The sequence below is a fragment of the Lampris incognitus genome, chromosome 11 (genome assembly GCF_029633865.1).
Source record: "Lampris incognitus isolate fLamInc1 chromosome 11, fLamInc1.hap2, whole genome shotgun sequence".
Lineage (NCBI taxonomy): Eukaryota > Metazoa > Chordata > Actinopteri > Lampriformes > Lampridae > Lampris > Lampris incognitus.
The window spans coordinates 1,480,731-1,507,423 of NC_079221.1; the positions used below are offsets into that span (position 1 = coordinate 1,480,731).

General features: G+C 46.3%; 1 protein-coding gene across 1 annotated transcript in view; it reads left to right on the plus strand.

Moving 5' to 3' along the window:
• The window catches only part of pfkla (phosphofructokinase, liver a), a 39,837-nt gene that overhangs the window by 11,629 nt on the left and 1,515 nt on the right, over positions 1–26,693 (plus strand). The window contains exons 8-17 of the mRNA XM_056290126.1: positions 117–212; positions 13,032–13,124; positions 16,974–17,099; positions 18,961–19,025; positions 21,381–21,444; positions 21,557–21,703; positions 25,216–25,286; positions 25,439–25,526; positions 25,735–25,887; positions 26,432–26,596. Coding sequence (XP_056146101.1) covers positions 117–212; positions 13,032–13,124; positions 16,974–17,099; positions 18,961–19,025; positions 21,381–21,444; positions 21,557–21,703; positions 25,216–25,286; positions 25,439–25,526; positions 25,735–25,887; positions 26,432–26,596 — 1,068 coding nt within the window. The remainder of the gene's footprint in view (positions 1–116; positions 213–13,031; positions 13,125–16,973; positions 17,100–18,960; positions 19,026–21,380; positions 21,445–21,556; positions 21,704–25,215; positions 25,287–25,438; positions 25,527–25,734; positions 25,888–26,431; positions 26,597–26,693) is intronic.

Consider the following 26,693-nt stretch of genomic DNA (forward strand, 5'->3'; position numbering starts at 1 on the left):
CAAAATAAGGAGAGTTTGAATGGTTTCTCTTCCGATAGTTATTGTAATTACTGTTCTGTTTAGATCCTGACTGACACAGACATTTAAATGATCAGCTGTGTTGTGTTCACCTCCAGAGCCGCAGTAAGGGCTCCAGACTCAACATCATCATCATTGCTGAAGGGGCAATAGATGGACATGGCAAGCCAATCTCCTCAAGCTATGTAAAGGATGTAAGTTTCTGTGATCCTCATATAGATTTTTACTTATTTATTGAATGAATTATTGGAACTGATGAACTTTCAGTATATGGATACGCTAACAGTTGATTTTTGCCACCGTCTCATGTCTGCCAACTTAACAACCTGCATATATTTTGCATGCCATGTTGGAATTTTTTGCAAATATGACATTAAAAATATTCAAAAGATGTCCTTAAAGTAGATGTGGAGCCAAATTTCAAACATTTTATATTTTATCATGTAATAAAAAAAATAAAGCAGCTAATCCGAAGACAAAACAGGTATGAAATTAGGCAGCTCAGATAGGCCACTTGTGCTGTGCATGCAAAGTAAGTGTGTGTGCTGTCAGGCCTGTCGGTGGGCTTCATTAAGGTATTCACGTGATGTAATGCCCTTTTTCTACTGCACTGTGCTGACTCGACTCAAATCTACTCACTTTTTTTGGGTTTCCATTGGGCAGAAGTTGGGAATAGTACCTGGTACCCTTTTTGGTACCACCTCCGTTGAGGTTCCAAGCGAGCTGAGCCAAAACCAAAAAGTGACATGAAAACACTGCAGACCACTGATCAGTCAGAGAAATTGAACAGCTGCGTTTACCACCAGGAAATGCCAAAGGAAATGTGTTTGTACTGTTCTCCCTCAGTGTCCTCCCAATGAGCCTATAGTGAGTTCAACAGTCAGCTAAACTCTTATCCGCATCAGACCCCCAAGGAACAGATGGGTGTGTATTTGGCAGGTTTAATACGAAGAAGTGAGAAACTGTAAAAACAGACATGCACGACATCAGTCACAGATACGGTATACAGATAAGTATAATATGTTTACTGACTATTCCATTCCAGGTAAGTATAAACGGTAAGTAAATTAACATACGTTTTTCTTTACAGGGCACTTCAAGTAAGTATTTAGATATGATTTACGTGTAAAAATTACTTAGAAGCATTACATCTAAGTGTAAACATTACTACTAACAAATGCTTGTCTTAACAGATGGTAAGTATTCACTACAATTTACAGCTATTGTATTGAGATGCTACCTGTGCTAAAGCTAACAACATTGTATTCAACAATCTACTACTACTACTACTACTACTACTACTACTACTTTCGGCTGCTCCCGTTAGGGGGCGCCACAGCGGATCATCTGTTTCCATCTCTTCCTGTCTTCTGCATCTTCCTCTGTCACACCAGCCACCTGCATGTCCTCCCTCACCACATCCATAAACCTCCTCTTTGGCCTTCCTCTTCTCCTCTTCCCTGGCAGCTCCATATTCAGCATCCTTCTCCCAGTATACCCAGCATCTCTCCTCCACACATGTCCAAACCATCTCAATCTTGTCTCTCTTGCTTTGTCTCCAAACCGTCCAACCTGAGCTGTCCCTCTAACATACTCGTTCCTAATCCTGTCCTTCTTCATCACTCCCAATGAAAATCTTATCATCTTCATCTCTGCCACCTCCAGCTCCTCCTCCTGTCTTTTCATCAGTGCCACTGTCTCCAAACCATATAACATAGCTGGTCTCACTACCATCTTGTAAACCTTCCCTTTAACTCTTGCTGGTACCCTTCTGTCACACATCACTCCTGACACTCTTCTCCACCCACTCCACCCTGCCTGCACTCTCTTCTTCACCTCTCTCCTGCACTCCCTGTTACTTTGGACAGTTGACCCCAAGTATTTAAACTCATATGCCTTCGTCACCTCCACTCCTTGCATCCTCACCATTCCACTGTCCTCCCTCTCATTCACGCATAGGTATTCCGTCTTGCTCCTACTGACTTTCATTCCTCTTCTCTCCAGTGCATACCTCCACCTCTCCAGGCTCTCCTCCACCTGCATCCTACTTTCGCTACAGATCACAATGTCATCCGCGAACATCATCGTCCATGGAGACTCCTGCCTGATCTTGTCCGTCAACCCGTCCATCACCATTGCAAACAAGAAAGGGCTCAGAGCCGATCCTTGATGTAATCCCACTTCCACCTTGAACCCGTCTGTCATTCCAACCACCCACCTCACCACTGTCCCACTTCCCTCATACATATCCTGCACCACTCCTACATACTCCTCTGCAACTCCCGACTTCCTCATACAATACCACACCTCCTCTCTCGGCACCCTGTCATATGCTTTCTCTAAATCTACAAAGACACAATGTACCTCCTTCTGGCCTTCTCTATACTTCTCCATCAACATTCTCAAAGCAAACATCACATCTGTGGTGCTCTTTCCTGGCATGACACCATACTGCTGCTGCTGATCATCACCTCTCCTCCTCTTAACCTAGCTTCTATTACTCTTTCCCATATCTTCATGCTGTGGCTGATCATGCTGTGGCTGTATTCAACAACAAGATATCAAAATATATCCATATTATATAAATAATGTTACAAATACAAAGGTAAGCTGTTTAGTGATTATATTACTTACTGATGGTTCCATAAAAAGAAAAATAAACAAAAGGATGGCATTAGATTGATGCAGGATTGCAACACTGGACCACCTTGCTGCTATGTATGAGTGAAAAGAAACCTCTATTACTTTCGGCTGCTCCCGTTAGGGGGCGCCACAGAGGATCATCCGTTTCAATTTCTTCCTGTCTTCTGCGTCTTCCTCTGTCCCACCAGCCACCTGCATGTCCTCCCTCACCACATCCATAAACCTCCTCTTTGGCCTTCCTCTTCTCCTCTTCCCTGGCAGCTCCATATTTAGCATCCTTCTCCCAATATACTCAGCATCTCTCCTCCACACATGTCTAAGCCATCTCAATTTTGCCTCTCTTGCTTTGTCTCCAAACCGTCCAACCTGAGCGGTCCCTCTAATATAATCCTTCCTAATCCTGTCCTTCTTCGTCACTCCCAGTGAAAATCTTATCATCTTCATCTCTGCCACCTCCAGCTCCACCTCCTGTCTTTTCGTCAGTGCCACTGTCTCCAAACCATATAACATAGCTGGTCTCACAACCGTCTTGTAAACCTTCCCTTTAACTCTTGCTGGTACCCTTCTGTCGCAAATCACTCCTGACACACTTCTCCACCCACTCCAACCTGCCTGCACTCTCTTTTTCACCTCTCTACTGCACTCCCCGTTACTTTGGACAGTTGACCCCAAGTATTTAAACTCATCCACCTTCGTCACCTCCACTCCTTGCATCCTCACCATTCCACTGTCCTCTCTCTCATTCACGCATAGGTATTCCGTCTTGCTCCTACTGACTTTCATTCCTCTTCTCTCCAGTGCATACCTCCACCTCTCCAGGCTCTCCTCCACCTGCACCCTACTTTCGCTACAGATCACAATGTCATCCGCAAACATCATCGTCCATGGAGACTCCTGCCTGATCTTGTCCGTCAACCCGGCCATCACCATTGCAAACAAGAAAGGGCTCAGAGCCGATCCTTGATGTAATCCCACCTCCACCTTGAACCCATCTGTCATTCCAACCGCACACCTCACCATTGTCACACTTCCCTCATACGTATCCTGCACCACTCCTACATACTTCTCTGCAACTCCTGACTTCCTCATACAATACCACACCTCCTCTCTCGGCACCCTGTCGTATGCTTTCTCTAAATCTACAAAGACACAGTGTAACTCCTTCTGGCCTTCTCTATACTTCTCCATCAACATTCTCAAAGCAAACATCGCATCTGTGGTGCTCTTTCGTGGCATGAACCCATACTGCTGCTCGCTGATCATCACCTCTCCTCCTCTTAACCTAGCTTCTATTACTCTTTCCCATGTCTTCATGCTGTGGCTGATCAACTTTATACCTCTGTAGTTGTTACAGTTCTGCACACCACCCTTGTTCTTGAAAATCGGTACCAGTATGCTTCTTCTCCACTCCTCAGGCATCCTCTCACTTTCCAGGATTGTGTTAAACAATCTAGTTAAAAACCCCACTGCCATCTCTCCTAAACATCTCCATGCTCCACAGGTATGTCATCAGGACCAACTGTCTTTCCACTCTTCATCCTCTTCATAGCTGCCCTCACTTCCTCCTTGTTAATCCACCGCACTTCCTGATTCACTATCCGCACATCATCCAACCTTCTCTCTCTCTCATTTTCTTCATTCATCAGCCCCTCAAAGTATTCCTTCCACCTTCTCAGCACACTCTCCTCACATGTCAGCACATTTCCATCTCTATCCCTGATCATCCTAACTTGCTGCACATCCTTCGCAGCTCGGTCCCTCTGTCTAGCCAATCGGTACAAATCCTTTTCTCCTTCCTTAGTGTCTAATCTGTCATACAACTCACCATACGCCTTTGCCTTTGCCTTTGCGACCTCTCTCTTTGCTTTATGCTGCATCTCCTTGTACTCCTGTCTACTTTCTTCCTCTCTCTGACTATCCCACTTCTTCTTTGCCAACCTTTTCCTCTGTATAATTTGCTGTACTTCCTCATTCCACCACCAAGTCTCCTTGTCTTCCTTCCTCTGTCCTGATGACACACCAAGTACCTTCCTAGCTGTCTCCCTCACTATTTCTGCAGTGGTTGTCCAGCCATCTGGCAACTCTTCACTACCACCCAGTGCCTGTCTTAACTCCTGCCTGAACTCCACACAACAGTCTTCCTTCTTCAACTTCCACCATTTGATCTTCGGCTGTGTCTTCACTCGCTTCCTCTTCTTGGTCTCCAAAGTCATCCTACAGACCACCATCCGATGCTGCCTAGCTACGTTCTCCCCTGTCACCACCTTGCAGTCTCCAATCCCTTTTAGATGGCGCCTTCTACATGAGATATAGTCCACCTGTGTGCACTTTCCTCCACTCTTGTACGTCACCCTGTGTTCCTCCCTCTTCTTGAAATATGTATTCACCACAGCCATTTCCATCCTTTTCACAAAATCCACCACCATCTGTCCTTCCACATTTCTCTTCTTGACTCCATACCTTCCCATCACCTCCTCATCACCTCTGTTCCCTTCACCAACATGTCCATTGAAGTCCGCTCCAATCACCACTCTCTCCTCCTTGGGTACCCTCTCCACCATGTCGTCCAACTCACTCCAGAATTCTTCTTTTTCATCCATCTCACACCCAACTTGCGGGGCATATGTGCTGATAACATTCAGCAATACACCTTCAATTTCCAGCTTCATACTCATCACTCTGTCTGACACTCTCTTCACCTCCAGCACGCTCTTGACATACTCTTCCTTCAGAATTACCCCTACCCCATTACCCCTCCCATTCACACCATGGTAGAAGAGTTTGAACCCACCTCCGATACTCCTGGCCTTACTCCCCTTCCACCTGGTCTCTTGCACACACAGTATGCCTACCTTTCTTCTTTCCATCATGTCAGCCAGCTCTCTCCCTTTACCAGTCATAGTGCCAACATTCAAAGTTCCAACTCTCACCTCCACATGCCTACCCTTCCTCCTCTCTAGCTGCCTCTGGACATGCCTTCCCCCTCTCCTTTTCCTTCGCCCAACAGTAGCATAGTTTCCACCGACACCCTGCTGGTTAACAGTACCGGTGGCGGTCGTTGGTAACCCGGGCCTCGACCGATCTGGTATGTAAGTCTTATTTATGATCCGCATATTTGATTTGGCAAAGATTTTACGCCGGATGCCCTTCCTGACGCAACCCTCCCCATTTGTCCGGGCTTGGGACCGGCACTAAGGATGCACTATGAGTGAAAAGAAACCAATATCCTGATATTTTTCTTCTTCTATGAACTTAACAGGAAATGAACAAAGGACAGGAAATACAAATAAAAGTGAATAGACTGCAGTACTCAAAACTGGCACTAGATGAGGGTGAATCTATTAAGAATTCCAACACACTCCCCGCTTGGCGTCTCTTATCTTCAGAATATGAGAAGTACAACCTCTGAGGAAGTTCTTGAGAAGGTATTCGAGGTTTGCTGACAGGACAGAATATCTTTTCACTGTTCTGTCCTCGCTAAGCGTTGTCCTCATGAACGTGTACTCAGCTATACAGACAGCTAAACACTCCTAATCAAGCTCCAAGGAACAGACGGATGTGTTGAATTTGGCAGTTTAATCAGGATACGTGTGAAAAGATGATGCCATGTATAAGCTGTGAAGGAAAGGATTGTGTTGTATTGTAGCTAGCAGTAACATGCGGCCATCTATGGCAAGATCTCGAGAGGAAGTGGAGCACTTCCTGTTTCCGGGGTTAACAAAAGTAACTACTCAGAACAACCACCAGGGGGTAGCAAATATAAAAAAACAAACAAATCTGGTTCCATCACACTCCCCACCTGGCATCTTTAGGATGTCAAACTGAAAAGTAAGCTTGATAGTTTATATCAAATCTTTGAACTCAAAAAACTAGAAACTAGGAAGGTGGGTAGACTGCCAACCTTCCAGCGAGCCCCAGAGTGTATTTTTGCTCTTTCTTGAGGGGTCTCGCTACTATCACACAAAGTCTTTCAGATGAGCAGGAGCCTGCCTTGTCCTCGTGGAGCATCATAGTGCAGGTGGAGGCTCTGCTGTCACGCCTGGCGGCCTGTCAGTAGGACAGTGTTCAGGAACTCCTTCAGGAGCAGTTACTTTCTCGCTGACTGGAGTGGTGATGACAGAGTCCTCAAGTGAGGCCTCCGGTGAGTGTTCTGGACCTTGTAAGAGCACATCAATCAACGCTATGCCCTTGAACTGTGTACTTGAGTCTAAAACCACCCTAATCTCGTCAGGTTTCTGTGGGTGGTACACAGCGAAGGTGGGAAGGTACCATCGTTCTTGGTCTTCTGAAGTGGTGGTGCTACCTCTGCATGATTGTTGTCCAATAACTTTTGCATAAACTCAATGTAATGGGCTTGCATATCTGGTTTCTTGTCCAGAGTGCATCTGAGTGACAGCAATTGCCTGTAGGCGTTCTCCCTGTTGTTTGGGAGAAGATGTCTGGGAGTGCGAAAAGGCAGTGGAGCAACCCAGATGTTTGTATCATCATTGAAGAACTTGTCCTCCATCATCTCCAGGAAGGTTGTGTCTTCAATAGATGGTGCGAGCTGGTTGTCCTTGTCAGTTCTGCAGAAGACATTTTCTGCGATGTTCTCTTCAGTGGGTTTCACTATCGTGCTTGATGCGTGAGGCCAGAGAGGGGTTTCCTGTTTGCTTTTGATGCTGTAGTTCTCCTTGACTCTGACCAGGCTCTCACATGGCGTAAGGTAGCTTGGATGTCCATTTCCCAAGATGCATGTTTTTAGAGTGCTCACTTCATTTGGCTTATGAGCAGAGCCGAGGCACACATCGCCTACTATTACCCATCCCAAGTCTAGCTTCTGTGCATAGGGTGCATTGTGTGGGCCATTTAACAGTCTGCGCACCTTGTGGATCTGCAAGATGTCTCGTCCCAGCAGGAGCAGTATCTGCACGTCGGGATCAAAAGGTGGTATTTGGTCTGTGATAGAACTCAGGTGGCTGTGGTGAAGTGAAGCTTCAGGTGTGGGGATTTCTGAGGAGTTATTTGGTACCTGGTTGCATTCAATCAGTGTAGGAAGTGGAATGCTGGTTTTGCCATCTACAGACTCGATGATATAGCCATATGCTCTTCTCCCTGCTGTTTCTGTTGTTCCTGCACAGGTCTTTAATATATACAGAGTTGTGTTGCCTTGAATGCCGAACATTCGAAGAACTCTGTCTTGGCTAGGGACAGATTGCTTTGGTCATCCAAGATGGCGTAGATCTTCTTGTTCTCTTTCCGCAGACCTTCGGGATAGATGTTTACGAGGCATATCTTGGAACATGATTTGCCATTAAATCCAGTTCCACAGACTTTTGTGCATCGGGCTGTCACATCAGGATATGTCGCAGCTTCCTGCTCCCTGCCATGCTCTTTGGATGGAGAGAGAGGTTTTAGAAACGGGGGTGCTGGTCCTGGATGAAGAGCAGCTAAGTGTCTGTCACTTTCACGCTCTGTGCATTTTACAACCACGTCACAATTCTTCACTTGGTGGGTGGTTGAGGCACAGCAACGAAAGCAGATGGAGTTGTCCTTGAGGAACTTCTGCCTCTCATCCAGAGGCATTACCCTGAAACCTCTGCACTTTCGAAGGGGGTGCAGTTTGTTGTGGATGGGACACTGCTTACTTATGTCTTAGACTGTGTTGTCCACTTCGGTAGCAGCTTCTGTAGATATGTTGATTTTGTGTACTGAGACCGGTGGTCTCCTGCTGTTGCCCATGTACCTTTCCTCCTTTGCAGTGGATGACAAGAGAGGTGTTGTATTGAAACTGGGGTTGTTACGGGCTTTGGCCTCTCTTCGTACAAAGTCAGTGAAGGAGTGAAAAGGTGGGAAAGACACCTTGTATTGTTCTTTATATGTTGACCCTGTGGACATCCACTTCTCTTGGAGGTGAAAGGGCAGCTTGTCCACAATGGGACCCATACCCCTGGCTGTGTCCAAGTATGACAATCCAGGTAGGTGTCCATCTTGCTTGGCGTACTCCAATTCCAGAAGTACATCTCTGAGCTCACACAGTTGTGATGGTCTTTACCTGAAAGCTTGGGAAAGTTCTCGATCTTTGAGAACAAGGCTCTCTCTATGGCCTCCGGTGAACCGTAACATTCTTCAATTCTTGACCAACTCATTTTCAGGCCTTCAGAGGGATGGTAAACATTTATTGCTTTGATCCTACGAGCCTGCTCACTGGACTCAGGGCCCAGCCACTTTATCATAAGATCAATTTCCTCATTTACTGTAAGGTTTAGTCCCTCGATGGTGCCTAGGAAGGTGGATTTCCAGCTGAGATAATTCTCTAGACGATCATCAAATTTATTTATCCCTCCAGTCACCAGCTGGCGTCTGGCAAGGAACCTGGCGAGCTCTGATGTGGTGTTATGTGCTTCGTATGCAGGATAGCTGCATTGCTGTATACCTATTCTCTTGCTGTCTGATCTGTTGCCTTGTGGTGGGGAGACATACTGCTGTGAGTTACTCCTGGGGTATAATGGGGATGACTCGTGTGACAGTGGAATACCTCTCACTTGTTTGGGTTGAGGTGTGATGTGTGCTCCTGCAGGGTAGTCATCTTTCTCTTTCTGTGTGTGTTCAATGAACTTGAGGTTTGAATGCTTAGTCACATACTCACTAACTCTCTGTTGTGAAGTTGGTTCCAGGGGAACAAGCTCAATTTCTTTGAACTGTTCCTGAGCTTCTAATTCTACTGCGGCTGCTTCCAAGACCTCTGCTTTAACGAGTGCTGCATCAGCTTCTTTTTCTTGTTGTAGTATGTCTAATCTTGCCTCAAGGTGAGCTTTCTCCACTTTCAGGTCCATCTCTCTTTGAGTATAAGCTGTTCTAGCATGGGCTGCTTGCGCTTCAGCACATGCCTTAGCCGCGGCTATGCTGGTTCTTGAGGAGACAGACAACCGTGATGAGCACGATGAGTGTGATGACTTTAAAGAGTGGCTGAGATAGACCCACTCTCTAGATCTACATGTGACCTAGTTTGGTGTGCATGATTCTCTCCTGCTTTAGTGTGAGGTCTATCTTTGTCCATGACGACAGGTGAGTGAGCACAGTGGTGAGTTAAGTGTTCAATGGCTGACTAACCTGATGGTTAAGTCAGAATCCAGCATCCAGTTTACATCCCTCAACGAATGGTCATCATTTCACTCTACTGTACTCCCTCAGTGTCCTCCCAATGAGCCTATACTGAGTTCAACAGTCAGCTAAACTCTTATCCGCATCAGACCTCCAAGGAACAGACAAGTGTGTATTTGGCAGGTTCAATATGAAGAAGTACGTAACTGTAAAAACAGACATGCACGACATCAGTCACAGGTACGGTATACAGATAGGTATAACATGTTTACTGACTATTCCATTCCAGGTAAGTATAAACGGTAAGTAAATTAACATACGTTTTCCTTAACAGGGCACTTCAAGTAAGTATTCAGATAGGATTTACATGTAAACCTTACTTAGAAGCATTACATCCAAGTGTAAACATTACTACTAACAAATGCTTGTTTTAACAGATGGTAAGTATTCACTACAATTTACAGCTATTGTATTGAGATGCTACCTGTGCTAAAGCTAACAACATTGTATTCAACAATAACATATCAAAATATATCCATATTAGACAAATATTGTTACAAATAGAAAGGTAAGCTGTTCAGTAATTATATTACTTACTGATGGTTCCATAGAAAGGAAAATAAACAAAAGGATGGCATTAGATTGATGCAGGATTGCAATACCGGACCACCTTGCTGCTATGTATGAGTGAAAAGAAACCAATTTCCTGATATTCTTCTTCTTCTATGAACTTAACAGGAAGTGAACATAAAGGACAGGGAAACACAATAAAAGTCAGCCGATTGTTTGCATATGACATCACGTCATTGTGTTTATTGTGGCACAAACTACAGATGGAGGGCAGGGCAGGAAGTGATTTTCTACATAGGAAGCACTATCACAAACTTTCGAAATGCCCATGTTTGGCGTCATTTATGGTTGCTCAAATTGATCAAACTGAGAAACCACAAGGAGTTTTTATTGAGTACCAAAAGTTGTTGTTAATGGGGGAGGGGGGGGGGCAAGAAATTGACCAAAAAACGCTAGAGAAAAATGGCTTACAAACCTTGGTCTAGCGGAGTCAGGGAAGGCTTATGTATGCAGTGACCACTTTGTCAAAGATAACACAGCTTATGTGGCTATGTTTATGTAGCTAACTGTTGGTCCATAACATGGAAAATTTTAAGATATGACATACTACACTTTGTGTTGTTTGTCTTAGTCTAAGACAAACCTTAGAATTTATAGTTGCCTCGTTTGAGCTTAGTTTCACCGTGTTGGGATCTGCAGAAGTGTGTTTTAGAAACTGACGGTTGCTGTCATTTCCTTTCGTTGGGTAGGGTAGGCTACAATTACATGTACATACATCTTATACAAAAACAAAAGCAATTAATTTAGTGGTGTTTCCCTGGAATTTTGAGAGTGGTTAATCCAGTAACGTTACGTAAACAACCGTAACGTTAACATCGAGTGGTGCTACGGCATTTACTGGTTGTTGCTAGGTTAATCCCCAGGACCATAAAAGACAAGCCACTCACCCTGGCGAAGACCAAACGGCAGCTATTGTGGAGCACCTTGGTACCAAGGTCATAGACCCAACTGCTCACACAAAAGTTGCATGCCTCCATCCTTTTGTATGCTGCATTTGTTTTCTTGAGTAGAAGGATGTCTGGAGAACAAGGTACTAGTTACTTACAGTTACTTAGTCTGGCTGTACAGAATAAGACTGTAGTAAAAAACCTGGGTGCCATCATTGACTCTGAGTTGGATTTTAAATCACATAACAATGTTACAAAGGGTGCCTTTTTTCACCTAAAAATATTGCTAGAATTAGACCCTACCTCTCCCTGGAAGATGCCAAAAAGGTGACGCATGCTTTTATCTCTTCGCGTCTAGACTATTGCAATGCACTTCTTACTGGTTTACCCAAAAAAGTATCGATAGGCTGCAACTAGTACAGAACGTGGCAGCAAGGGTCCTAACAAAAACCAGGATGAGGGAACACACCCTAGTTTTAGCATCTTTACACTGGCTTCCTGTAGCATTGAGGATTGATTTTAAAATTCTTTTACTTGTGTTTAAAGCTCCACCTGGTTTAGCACCCTCATACCTATCTGACTGCTTATCTGATGATGTTCCGAGCCGCTCTCTTAGATCCTCTGGTGCTGGCCTGCTCAATGTCCCTAGAATAAACTACATAAAGTATGGCGAAGCAGCATTTTGTTTTTATGCACCGACGGCTTGGAATAGACTCCCCCAACAAATAAGAGAAGCAACGTCCCTAGATAGTTTTAAGAATCAGATCAAGACCCATTTTTATGCCCTTGCTTTTAATTGATTCCACTTTATATTTCTTTTTATTCTTATTTTTTATCTTGTACTGTGGTTTTATTTCTTGCCTTGTTTTATGTTTTTTGCCTAGGTCTGTGTTTTATTACTTTGAACTTATTTTATCTGTATTGTTGAGTTTTATTGTTTCCCTTGTTTTTAATGTAAAGCACTTTGAGCTGCATTTTATGTTTGAAATGTGTTATACAAATAAAGTTTATTATTATTATTATTATTATTATTATTATTATTATTATTATTATTATTATTATTATTATTATATCTACTGCCTCGGGCAAATCTTTTAATTCAGTTGAAAAATCGCTCCTCTTCTTAACATAAGGATCACATCCAACATATCTCATTTTCTGTTTATACATTCCTCTTGTAATATCGTCTAAACTAGCACAGTATGGGTTTTCCTTCACCTCATCCATTCTGCTTTCCACCTCCTGCCCTCCATCTGAATCTCACGCGTCATTGGAATCACGTGACTGCGAACACCGTCATAGGCTGCAGTACTCCAAACTGAGACTAGATGAGGGCGAATCTGTTAAGAGTTCCAACACAGTGTTTATAAGCAGGAAATGCCAAAGCGAGACTCGTGAAGCTTGTATTATAGTTAATAATCTATCCATGTAAAAAAACAATTTCTTTTTCAGCGAATCTCTTAGTTACACTACTATTGTTCATGTGACACAGCCATTTCGAGTTGGTCTTGTTGATTTTTTTATTTTTTGAAAATAAAACACTTCTGTGGGGTGCTGGTAGAGAAGGGAGGGAGAACTAGTCAGCACGTGGGGCCTCGGCATGAGAGGGTACGATCTGCAGCGGAAAATCAAATCTAGAAAAGTAAGGTGAGTAGAGTCCTGTTGAGCCGGTACCATGCAGTGGAAAAGGGGCAAAAGTCTGTTTAGGGTCCACCTGTACTAAAGGCTGAACATGGACTGTGGTAAATGCTCTCATGTCTTTTTGTTTAGCTGGTGGTGAAGAGGCTGGGTTATGATACCCGGGTGACTGTACTGGGCCATGTCCAGCGAGGAGGGACTCCCTCAGCGTTTGACAGAATACTGGTGAGTCAGAGAAGTTGCATCTCAATACTGTAACAATGAGACTGTGGCACACCACACGTTAAACATGATTTACATCGTCAGACACTGCAGATATTTCAACAGAAAGTATTTTTCATTATCATGCATATTTTTATATGGGTGAAACTGACTGGAAGCTACTACTACTTTTGGCTGCTCCCATTAGGGGTCGCCACAGAGGATCATCCGTTTCCATCTCTTCCTGTCTTCTGCATCTTCCTCTGTCACACCAGCCACCTGCATGTCCTCCCTCACCACCTCCATAAACCTCCTTTTTGGCCTTCCTCTTCTCCTCTTCCCTGGCAGCTCCATATTCAGCATCCTTCTCCCAATATACCCAGCATCTCTCCTCCACACATGTCCAAACCATCTCCATCTTGTCTCTCTTGCTTTGTCTCCAAACCGTCCAACCTGAGCTGTCCCTCTAATATAATCATTCCTAATCCTGTCCTTCTTCATCACTCCCAGTGAAAATCTTATCATCTTCATCTCTGCCACCTCCAGCTCCTCCTCCTGTCTTTTCGTCAGTGCCATTGTCTCCAAACCATACAACATAGCTGGTCTCACTACCATCTTGTAAACCTTCCCTTTAACTCTTGCTGGTACCCTTCTGTCACACATCACTCCTGACACTCTTCTCCACCCACTCCACCCTGCCTGCTCTCTCTTCTTCACCTCTCTTCTGCACTCCCCGTTACTTTGGACAGTTGACCCCAAGTATTTGAACTCATATGCCTTCGTCACCTCCACTCCTTGCATCCTCACCATTCCACTGTCCTCTCTCTCATTCACGCATAGGTATTCCGTCTTGCTCCTACTGACTTTCATTCCTCTTCTCTCCAGTGCATACCTCCACCTCTCCAGGCTCTCCTCCACCTGCATCCTACTCTCACTACAGATCACAATGTCATCTGCAAACATCATCGTCTATGGAGACTCCTGCCTGATCTTGTCCATCAACCTGTCCATCACCATTGCAAACAAGAAAGGGCTCAGAGCCGATCCTTGATGTAATCCCACCTCCACCTTGAACCCGTCTGTCATTCCAACCACACACCTCACCATTGTCACACTGCCCTCATACATATCCTGCGCCACTCCTACATACTTCTCTGCAACTCCTGACTTCCTCATACAATACTACACCTCCTCTCTCGGCACCCTGTCATATGCTTTCTCTAAATCTACAAAGACACAATGCAACTCCTTCTGCCCTCCTCTATACTTCTCCATCAACATTCTCAAAGCAAACATCACATCTGTGGTGCTCTTTCCTGGCATGAAACCATACTGCTGCTGCTGATCATCACCTCTCCTCCTCTTAACCTAGCTTCTATTACTCTTTCCCATATCTTCATGCTGTGGCTGATCAACTTTATACCTCTGTAGTTGCTGCAGTTCTGCACATCACCCTTGTTCTTGAAAATCAGTACCAGTATACTTCTTCTCCACTCCTCAGGCATCCTCTCACTTTCCAAGATTGTGTTAAACAATCTAGTTAAAAACCCCACTGCCATCACTCCTAAACATCTCCATGCCTCCACAGGTATGTCATCAGGACCAACTGCCTTTCCACTCTTCATCCTCTTCATAGCTGTCCTCACTTCCTCCTTGTTAATCCTCTGCACTTCCTGATTCACTATCCCTACATCATCCAACCTTCTCTCTCTCTCATTTTCTTCATTCATCAGCCCCTCAAAGTACTCCATCCACCTTCTCAGCACACTCTCCTCACTTGTCAGCACATTTCCATCTCTATCCCTGATCATCCTAACTTGCTGCACATCCTTCGCAGCTTGGTCCCTCTGTCTAGCCAATCGGTACAAGTCCTTTTCTCCTTCCTTAGTGTCTAACCTGTCATACAACTCACCATACGCCTTTTCCTTTGCCTTCACCACCTCTCTTTGCTTTACGCTGCATCTCCTTGTATTCCTGTCTACTTTCTTCATCTCTCTTACTATCCCACTTCTTCTTTGCCAACCTCTTCCTCTGTATAATTTGCTGTACGTCCTCATTCCACCACCAAGTCTCCTTGTCTTCCTTCCTCTGTCCTGATGACACACCAAGTACCTTCCTAGCTGTCTCCCTCACTATTTCTGCAGTGGTTGTCCAGTCATCTGGTAACTCTTCACTACCACCCAGTGCCTGTCTTAACTCCTGCCTGAACTCCACACAACGGTCTTCCTTCTTCAACTTCCACCATTTGATCTTCGGCTCTGCCTTCACTCGCTTCCTCTTCTTGGTCTCCAAACTCCTTCTACAGACCACCATCCGATGCTGCCTAGCTACGTTCTCCCCTGTCACCACCTTGCAGTCTCCAATCCCTTTTAGATCGCACCTTCTACATAAGATATAGTCCACCTGTGTGCACTTTCCTCCACTCTTGTACGTCACCCTGTGTTCCTCCCTCTTCTTGAAATATGTATTCACCACAGCCATTTCCACCCTTTTCGCAAAATCCACCACCATCTGTCCTTCCACATTTCTCTCCTTGACTCCATACCTTCCCATCAACTCCTCATCACCTCTGTTCCCTTCACCAACATGTCCATTGAAGTCTGCTCCAATCACCACTCTCTCCTCCTTGGGTACCCTCTCCACCACATCGTCCAACTCACTCCAGAATTCTTCTTTCTCGTCCATCTCACACCCAACTTGCGGGGCATATTAACTGATAACATTCAGCAATACACCTTCGATTTCCAGCTTCATACTCATCACTCTGTCTGACACTCTTTCACCTCCAACACACTCTTGACATACTCTTCCTTCAGAATTACCCCTACCCCATTTCTCTTCCCATTCACACCATGGTAGAAGAGTTTGAACCCACCTCCGATACTCCTGGCCTTACTCCCCTTCCACCTGGTCTCTTGCACACACAGTATGCCTACCTTTCTTCTTTCCATCATGTCAGCCAGCTCTCTCCCTTTACCAGTCATAGTGCCAACATTCAAAGTTACAACTCTCACCTCCACACTCCTACCCTTCCTCCTCTCTAGCTGCCTCTGGACATGTCTTCCCCCTCTCCTTCTCCTTAACCCAACAGTAGCATAGTTTCCACCAACACCCTGCTGGTTAACAGTACCGGTGGCGGTCGTTGGTAACCCGGGCCTCGCCCGATCCGGTATGCAAATCTTATTTATGATCCGCATATTTGATTTGGCAAAGATTTTATGCCGGATACCCTACCTGACGCACCCCTCCCCATTTAACCGGGCTTGGGACCGGCACTAAGAATGACCTGACTTGTGCATCCTCAGTGGCTGGGTTGTGAAACTGACTGGAAGCATTTTGCCAAATTCACCGATGACATGTTGGCTTAGTATAAAACATTTGTTGGGCGTCTGGGTAGTGTAGCGGTCTATTCTGTTACCTACCAACATGGGGACTGCCGGTTCGAATCCCCTTGTTGCCTCCGGCTTGGTTGGGCGTCCCTACAGACACAATTGGCCGTATCTGTGGGTGAGAAGCCGGATGTGGGTATGTGTCCTGGTTGCTGCACCAGCGCCTCCTCATGTCAGTTGGGGTGCGTGTTCAGGGGGGAGGGAAATAGCGTGATCCTCCCACGTGCTACGTCCCCCTGGTGAAACTCCTCACTGTCAGGTGAAAAGAAGCGGCTGGTGACTCCACGTGTATTGGAAGAGACATGTGGTAGGTAGTGTGCAGCCCTCCCCGGATCGGCAGAGGGGGGGGGGGGGAGCAGAGACCGGGACAGCTCAGAAGAGTGGGGTAATTGGCCGCGTACAATTGGGGAGAAAAAGGGAGGAAATCCAAAATAAAAAAATAATAATAAAAGATTTGTTGTTTTGAATGTGTGTATGTCTCCAGAGCAGTAAGCTGGGTGTGGAGGCAGTGGTGGCCCTGATGGATGCCACTCCTGACACTCCAGCTTGTGTCATCGGCCTCGTGGGTAACCAGGCTGTGCGCCTCCCTCTGATGGAGTGTGTTGAGATGGTAAGTCATACTAACAAATATGAAATGAAAATAATAAAAACAAATGAATTGATTGAAATCATAATTTTGTGCAGCCCCATCCCAGAACTCAATGACAGTATTTGCATCCATGTAGATGACTGAACTGTAAGTATGGGAGAGGTTAAAAAGGTGAGTTTTGATTACATACACATGGAGTGGTAACTGTCTTCAGGTAAGGGGTGTGGTTATTCCACCTTTTAGGGGCAGCAACACGGAAAGCCCCATCATCAAGGCTGCTGCGGTTGGTGCTTCGGAATGTGATAGTGGGACCAGCATAATGTGAAAATAGTGGAGTGTGCAGCCAGACTCTAGGAGGCCAGGTGCCGCATAAAGGAATACATAGCCGCTGAGAACATTATCCGCACTCTGGAGTTTGAGCTCCCGTGTTTCATTAAGCAACGATTCAACGAATATAGTCTTCCTCAGGCAAAACCTGACACATTCCACACAAGTCGAATGGGACCAGCCACAAGGACCAGAGAGAGAGAGAGAGAGAGAGTGTGTGTGTGTGTGTTCTTGTACTTCTATCTCTGTGAGGACCAATTTGAGGGTTTTGTTTTGTTTGTTTGTTTGGTTTTTTTCTCCCCAATTGTACTTGGCCAATTGCTCCACTCTTCCGAGTGCAACTGGGCTTGGTGTATATCCATGAAGACGTTTCGCCTCCCATCCAAGAGGCTTCCTCAGTTGGTGCCTTTCTGACTAGACCAAGCTAGTCTGGCTGGCTGGTGATGAGACTCTGAATTTATCCTCTAGGAGTCGTTGTCAGAGCCATAGATATGCGTGGCTCTTTGTGATGCGATGTTTACCAACGCCCGTCGCTAACAGAGCCATAGATATGAGTGGCTCTTTTGTGTACCGATGTTTGGCCGCGCCCGTCGTTATCGGAGCTATTGATATGCATTTGTTTAGCAGCGACGGTGGTTGGGGGTGTTAGTTTGGACTTCATTATTCAGTGGTCATGAGAGTGGTTGGAGCCGCTAGTGACCGACTGTTGTTCTTGGAGGCTAGGCTTCTTGAGTCTCCTGGGTAGGATAACCATGACCTGGATGAATGAGAACATTCACAGACACTCCTCCAAGCCGTCCCGGTCTCTGCTCCACCCCCTTTGCTGATCTGGGGAGGGCTGCAGACTACCACATGCCTCCTCCCATACATGTGGAGTCACCAGCCGCTTGTTTTCACCTGACAGTGAGGAGTTTCACCAGGGGGACGTAGCGGGTGGGAGGATCACACTATTCCCCCCAGTTCCCCCTCCCTGTCGAACAGGCGCCCCAACCAACCAGAGGAGGTGCTAGTGCAGCGACCAGGACACATACCCACATCCAGCTTCCCACCCGCAGACACAGCCAATTGTGTCTGTAGGGACGCCCGACCAAGCCGGAGGTAACATGGGGATTCGAACTGGTGATCACCGTGTTGGTAGGCAACAGAATAGACGGCTACGCCACCTGGACGCCCCAATTTGAGTTTTTAACCATCAGTGAGGACATTTTTGCAAACTGAGGAAATTTCTATTTTAGGGTTAGGGTTAGGTTAGGGATGTTGTTCTTATGGTCAAAGTGAGGGAATTAATGTAGTCAGTGAGGAGTCCTCACAGAGATAGAAGTACAGGTTTGTGTGTGTGTGTGTGTGTGTGTGGGGTGGGGTGGGGATGGGGGGTGTTAGATCGGCTATTTGTGGTTGAGCCAACCTGTTTAGAGCATTGAAGGTTGGTAGCAAGAGCTTGTCATTAATTCTGACTTTGATGGGGGACCCTGGCCATTGAGTGTTGCATATATTGTAGTTTGCTCATGAGGGCAGATGGGAGATGATCTTTTCTCTTGTCTTGTCTTGTCTGCAGACCAAACTGGTACAGAAAGCTATGAATGAGAAGAGGTTTGATGAGGCTGTCAAACTGCGTGGAGGGTAAGAACTAGGATTCTTGGGTGCAATGTAAATCGTTTAGAAAATAATTTTGCATTTTCATTCCAAAATGACAGTTTCACTATCTGGGGAAAAGAAACAACACATATTCGTTAAAAAAAAGAAGAAATATCGGTGTCATGATTCATTAGCTATTTAGCTGCATCAGCTATTTTGAAGGAAATGTCTTCTTTCAAGACATTTACAAGATTGTAATGACTGTAGAAGACAGAAGATAATGACTGGATTTCAAGGAGCAAATCTTTTCCAGAATAAATCTGCCTAGATGGTTTTTAATTAATCCATCCATCCATCAATCAATCAATCAATCAATCAATCAATCACTCAATCATTCAGTCAAGTTGCATTTTATATAGCGCTTTCCTAGTTGCAACAGCCACTCAAAGTGCTTTACATAATCATATAAATAATAATAATAACCACAAAAGACAGCTTGCAAGGGCTTATTACTGCTCTAAATGGCATGAACAGACAATTTCAGTTTAAAGAGAAACAGATGTTTAATAAATATACTCCGATGAGCCAAAACACTAAAACCACTGACAGGTACGTGAATAACACTGTTTATCTCGTTCCAGTGGCGCCTGTCAAGGGGTGAGATGTATTAGGCAGCAAGTGAACAGTCAGTTGTTGAAGTTGAAGTGTTGGAAGCAGGAAAAACAGGCAAGCGTAAGGATCTGAGCGACTTTGGCAAGGGCCAGATTGTGATGGCTGGATGACTGGGTCAGAGCATCTCCAACACAGCAGGTCTTGTGGGGTGTTCCTGGTATGCAGTGGTCAGTACCTACCAAAAGTGGTCCAAGGAAGGACAAGCGGTGAACCGGCGACAGGGTCATGGGCGCCCAAGACTCACTGATGTGCGTGGGGAGGGAAGGCTAGCCTGTCTGGTCCGATCCGACAGAGGAGCTGCTGCAGCTCAAATTGCTGAAAAAGTGAATGCTGGCTATGACAGACAGGTGTCAGGACACAGTGCATCACAGCTTGCTGCATATGGAGCTGCGTAGCTGCAGACCGGTCAGAGTGCCCACGATGACCTCTGTCCACCACTGAAATCACCTACAATGGGCACGTGAGCATCAGGACTGAACCACGGAGCAATGGAAGAAGGTGGCCTGGTCTGATGAAACACGCTTTCTTTTACAAACCCCAATTCCAATGAAGTTGGGACGTTGTGTAAAAGGTGAATAAAAACAATACAACGATTTGCAAATCCTTTTCCACCTATATTCAAGTGAATACACTACAAAGACAAGATGATTAATGTTCAAACTGATAAACTTTATTGTTTTTTGCAAATATTCACTCATTTTGAATTTGATGCCTGCAACAAAGCTTCAACAAGTAGTGTCCTCGGTTCCCAAACGCTTATTGAGTGTTGTTAAAAGGACAGGTGGTGTAACACAGTGGTGAACATGCCCCTGTCCCAGCTGCTTTGGAACGTGTTGCAGGCATCACATTCAAAATGAGGGAATATTTGCAAAAAAACAATAAAGTTTATCAGTTTGAACATTAAATATCTTGTCTTTGTAGTGTATTCAATTGAATATAGGTGGAAAAGGATTTGCAACTTATTGTATTCTCTTTTTATTCACCTTTTACACAACGTCCCAACTTCATTGGAATTCGGGTTTGTACCTCAAGTGGACAGCTGGGTGTGTGTGTGTCGTTTACCTGGGGAAGAGATGGCACCAGGATGCACTATGGGAAGAAGGCGAGCCGGTGGAGGCAATGTGATGCTCTGGACATGTTCTGCTGGGAGACCTTGGGTCCTGGCATTCATGTGGATGTTACTTTGACACGTACCACCTACCTACACGTGGTTGCAGACCAGGTACAGCCCTTCATGGCAGTGGTGTTCCCTGAGGGCAGTGGTCTCTTTCAGCAGGATAATGCACCCTGCCACCCTGCAAAAATTGTTCAGGAATGGTTTGAGGAACGTCACAAATGGTTCAAGTTGTTGTCTTGACCTCCAAGTTCCCCAGATCTCAATCTGATCGAACATCTGTGGGATGTGCTGGAAAAACAAGTCCGATCCATGGAGGCCCCACCTCACAACTTACAGGACATAAAGGCTCTGCTGCTAACGTCTTGGTGCCAGATACCCATGAAAAATTTGCCAAATCTTCTCTGCCAATGCCAAACAGCTTTTTTTGCTGTTGCTATTGACTCTTGTTTTAAGCTTCTGGTACCCCAGGTGCTGACAATCAGGTGCCTGATATAAGATTTATTGCCAAGAAGCATTGTTACACCAAAGAAATAATCTACCAAACACACATTTCCTTACTTTTTGTGCTAAGTTTATAACTGACCCATCTAAAACTAATGTTGTTATTGCAGGAGCTTTGAAAACAACTGGAACGTCTATAAGCTTCTTGCCTTCCAGAAGTCTGCCCAGCCTCAGGTGAAGCACAGACACGAATGAGCAAATGACACAAAACAAAGACATTTAAACACAAGCTTAAACACGTCTAAATGCAGTTATGTTCAGATATGTCCAACTTCTCTCGCCCCAGAATGACCATTCCTTGGCTATTCTGAATGTGGGAGCCCCCGCTGCAGGGATGAATGCAGCAGTGAGGTCTGCTGTGAGGGTAGCGCTTGCTCACGGACACAAAGTCTATGGCATCAGCGACGGCTTTCAAGGGCTGGCCAGTGGAGCGGTAAGGCTTGTTCCACTGCATCTTTATGATGCTGAGGTAGATTGGAGGAATGAGGCCAGCCGACACATGCGGCTGTCCGTGAGTGAGTGACTTGAGTGAGTGATGGAGTTTCACCACTGGTCGGATGGCCAAGATGGAGTTTCCCCATTGGCCCTTGCTCTTTGAAACAGTTTTCTATTAAGTCGTCAGCTGTTCATGGAACCAATGTCAAAACAGCCTTCTTTTTTTAACTTTGTTTATTAAGTTTTACATGAAAATACAAGTGCGCCACCAGTGCATTACAAAATGTTTTTATCCAAAACAGGTATAAATATATATGTATATGTACATATACGATACACTTCTCTATTATCAAAATACTGTAAAAAAGTGACAATCAAAAATGTTATACACAAAAACAGCATTACTGCCTCAGAAAATAAACTGAAAATAACAATAAAAAAGGAAAAAACAAAAAATCAAGACAAAAACAAAAACGCAGCCAAAAGAGAGAGGAGGGAGAAACAAAACAAACAAAAACAAAAAACCCAAAAACAAAAACATCAGTCAGCAAACAGTGGTGTCCCCACTAGACAATACCGTAATGCACACGGACAAGCAGACACGCCGGCCCCCGACCAACGGGCCGGACCCCCCAGCCGACGGGCCGGACCCCCCGACCGACGGGCCGGACCCCCCAGCTGACGGGCCGGACCCCCCGACCGACGGGCCGGACCCCCCAGCCGACGGGCCGGACCCCCCAGCCGACGGGCCGGACCCCCCGACCAACGGGCCGGGGCCCCCGACCAACGGGCCGGACCACCCAGCCGACGGGCCGGACCCCCCGACCAACGGGCCGGGGCCCCCGACCAACGGGCCGGACCCCCCAGCCGACGGGCCGGACCCCCCAGCAGACACGCCGGCCCCCGACCAACGGGCCGGACCCCCCAGCCGACGGGCCGGACCACCCAGCCGACGGGCCGGACCCCCCGACCAACGGGCCGGGGCCCCCGACCAACGGGCCGGACCCCCCAGCCGACGGGCCGGACCCCCCAGCAGACACGCCGGCCCCCGACCAACGGGCCGGACCCCCCAGCCGACGGGCCGGACCCCCCGACCAACGGGCCGGGGCCCCCGACCAACGGGCCGGACCCCCCGGCCGATGGGCCGGACCCCCCGACCCACGGGCCGGGGCCCCCGACCAACGGGCCGGACCCCCCAGCCGACGGGCCGGACCCCCCGACCAACGGGCCGGGGCCCCCGACCAACGGGCCGGACCCCCCAGCCGACGGGCCGGACCCCCCGACCAACGGGCCGGGGCCCCCGACCAACGGGCCGGACCCCCCAGCCGACGGGCCGGACCCCCCAGCCGACGGGCCGGGGCCCCCGACCAACGGGCCGGGGCCCCCGACCAACGGGCCGGACCCCCCAGCCGACGGGCCGGACCCCCCGACCAACGGGCCGGACCCCCCAGCCGACGGGCCGGACCCCCCAGCCGACGGGCCGGACCCCCCAGCAGACACGCCGGCCCCCGACCAACGGGCCGGACCCCCCAGCCGACCGGCCAACGCTGCCGCCCGCGGAGCGGGAGACCCGGGCCAGCGCCCCGACTAAAGGGCCCGACCCACCAGCCAAGGACCAACACGTTCACCCACCCGCCCACCCACGCAGGCCACAATACATTGGTATAACAGCAGTTAAACTGCACGCTGCCCAGCATCAGTAGCCCTGTAAACCATAAACACCTTTATCAGTCCAGGATAAACCGGAAACTTATGTGATTAATAAATTGAAAAGAATGGACCCCATAATTTCTGGAATTTACCAGCAGAACCACTCAGTGAACGTCGAAGTTTTTCTAATTTAAGAAAATAGAGAAGGTCTCGAGCCCAGAGAATATGAGAAGGTGACACCTGTGACTTCCATTTAATGACTATTGGTGTCCTGGCCAAACAAGTGGTAAAAGCCAGGAGGTCTTTTTTAACTGCAGAGAGAGTTGGTAACATAGGAAAGACTCCAAACAACGCACCAAAAGCGTCAGGCTCAACTTTCCCCCACTTGTTACAGAAATTATATTAAAAACTTCTGTCCAATATTTATGCAAAGATGGGCAGAGCCAGAACATATGTCTAAGATCCGCAGGTGAATGCTGGCATCTGCTGCATGCAGGGGACACCCCATCATAGCACTCTGACAAACGGCCATTAGTATAATAGGTGCCATGAACCAATTTACACTGAATAAGGCTATGCCTCGCACAAATAGAGGATTTATGAACTCGTTTTAAAATCTCCGCCCAAATTTCCTCTGATATTGCCTCCCCCAAATCCTTCTCCCATAACATCTTAATGGAATTTAAGGAGTCCGGACGTAAAAGATAAATTTGGTTATAAATATATGAGATGGAGCCTTTGAGGGTTGGGATTGGTGTCAGGAAACTATCTAGAACAGAATCATTAGGTAGGTGGGGAAACATGTTAGGAGCAAAGCTCCGGACCTGCAGATATCTGAAAAAATGTTGCTTAGGAAGTGAAAATTTGTCTGACAATTGCTGAAAAGAGGCAAAAACATGATCAATATACAAGTCTTTAAAGGTGTTGATGCCAAGCCTTTCCCACCGTAAAAAGACACTATCCATCAGGGAAGGAAGGAAAACATGATTGGCGGCTAGTGGAGCATAGGTAGAAAAAGTCTGTAGGCCAAAGAAGCGCTTAAACTGAACCCAGATTCTAAGAGATGTTTTAACAATTACATTCTTAGTATATGGAGATGTGGAGAAATGGATAGGGGAGTGTAGCAAAGCTCTTAACGACGCAGGTTTAGCCGAATTGGATTCTATGATAAGCCATTCTGGAGGGGGTTGAGAGGCCTCAAGTTGAAGCCAGGATTTAAAAATTCTTATATTGGAAGCCCAATAATAAAATCTAAAGTTAGGCAGTGCCATGCCACCGAGCAGTTTAGGCCTTTGTAGATATTGCTTACGCATTCTAGGAACTTTCTTATTCCATACAAACTCCAGGATCGTGCTGTCCACTTTGTGGAAAAACGTCTGAGGGAGGAAAAGAGGTATACATTGAAATAGATAGGAAAAGCGTGGGAGAATATTCATTTTGACCGTATTGACTCGTGCAACCAAAGAAAGATTAAGAACGGACCAGCGATCCAAATCCCCTTTAATTCGGGTCAGCAAAGGGGCAAAATTTGCTTTATAAAGATCCTCCATTTTTTGCGTGACTTTAACTCCCAAATATGTGTTACTGTGTTTGGCAGTCTTAAAGGGTAGAGTATGCAAGGGATCATCATTAGCGGCGGTATTAATAGGAAATATTTCACTTTTGCTCAAATTCAGTTTGTATCCCGATATCAGGCTAAACGACCGAAGAGTGGCGAGTATAGCAGGGACAGAGGTGGGCAAGCCAGAAACGTAAAACAGCCTTTTTTTAAACGTAGTCGCGTAAATACATCCATTGAATAAATGTAGTCTTGTTATAACTATGACGGGGTAACAACCACTAACGCATCGCTCTTCACAGGTGAGTGAGATGTTATGGCACAATGTGGCTGGATGGACAGGCCAAGGAGGGTCTCTACTGGGGACAAAACGGTGAGGCCTCGGCCCCTATGACTGTGATGTTGTAATAGTATTTTTCTATCATTATTTGTTAGTGATCAAAAAATATACAGGTAAATTCCATGTCATCCTAACAAAGCATGATACTAATTTTGCTTTGTAACGTTCTCTTGTATTTTCTCCAGAACTCTTCCAAGTAAACACATAGAGAAGATTGTAGACACCATTAACAAATACAAAATATCTGCCTTGCTAATCATTGGAGGATTTGAGGTAGGAAGAATATTAGGCACAAATCTTCAAACAACTTCAGCTAAATCACCGTCATATTGATTTATGTTGTTAGCACGTCTGTTTTTATTTTCAGTGCTATCTCTTTTTATTCTGTTTCTATTCTTTTTTGTAATTAGGAACTGCTTTACCCAATGTTGACTCTACTTAAATGTCCTCTATACATAAACTGAACCTATTTGACCTCCAGGGGTATGAGGGTGTCCTGCAGTTATTTGAGGCCCGGAGTCGCTATGATGAGCTCTGCATCCCCATGTGTGTCATCCCGGCCACCATCAGCAACAACGTCCCGGGTACCGACTTCAGCCTGGGAGCGGACACTGCAGTCAACGCTGCCATGGAGGTGAGGGCTCAGCAGATGGAAAAGTAGTGTATCAGTCCTGTTGATCCCATAGAGTCTGGGATTTAAAGTCATAAAAGTAGCAGATCAATTTAAACTGCCTTGTAACTGAGCCAGACCTTGACGTGGCCATAGTCATTGGGACCAGGTGACAGTGAGTGTTTAATGGCACTGGTGTAGTTCTGCAGCACCTCATTAGTGTCTGAGGGGAAGGAGACTCAAACGGCCTTCTGGTTCACCCAAGCAAAAAAACACAATGTACAGTGGGTGCATTTCTTAATTAATGTTCTCATTTGCGGAGATGAGCCCCTTACTCCTTTGTACAAGTGTGGACAGGCCTGCGTTGTCTGTGCTTCGAGACAACGGGCTCATCAAACAGCACCCACTGGGAAAGAGACGTTTTAAAAGGAGAAGGTTGATGAGGAGCAGGTGAACCACGTTGCCCTCTATGGGCCACAGCAAGCCCCACTCTACCGTCCAACCACTGCCAGACACTGCCCCCAAGCAAGCACAGAGTCCTTTCATGTCACTTCGATTTCCACTTTAGAGCTGTGACAAGATCAAGCAGTCTGCCACTGGAACCAAGAGGCGTGTGTTTGTGGTAGAAACCATGGGGGGTTACTGTGGCTACCTGGCAACCTGCACCGGTATAGCTGTGGGCGCCGATGCAGCCTACATATTCGAAGACCCCTTCAACATCCGTGACCTGAAGGTGAGACAAAAAGCAAAAACTGCCCCGGCACATTTTCCAAAGTATGCCATTGATTCATTATGTTTTCCAATTTGATAATACAGTAGTGGTTTTAACC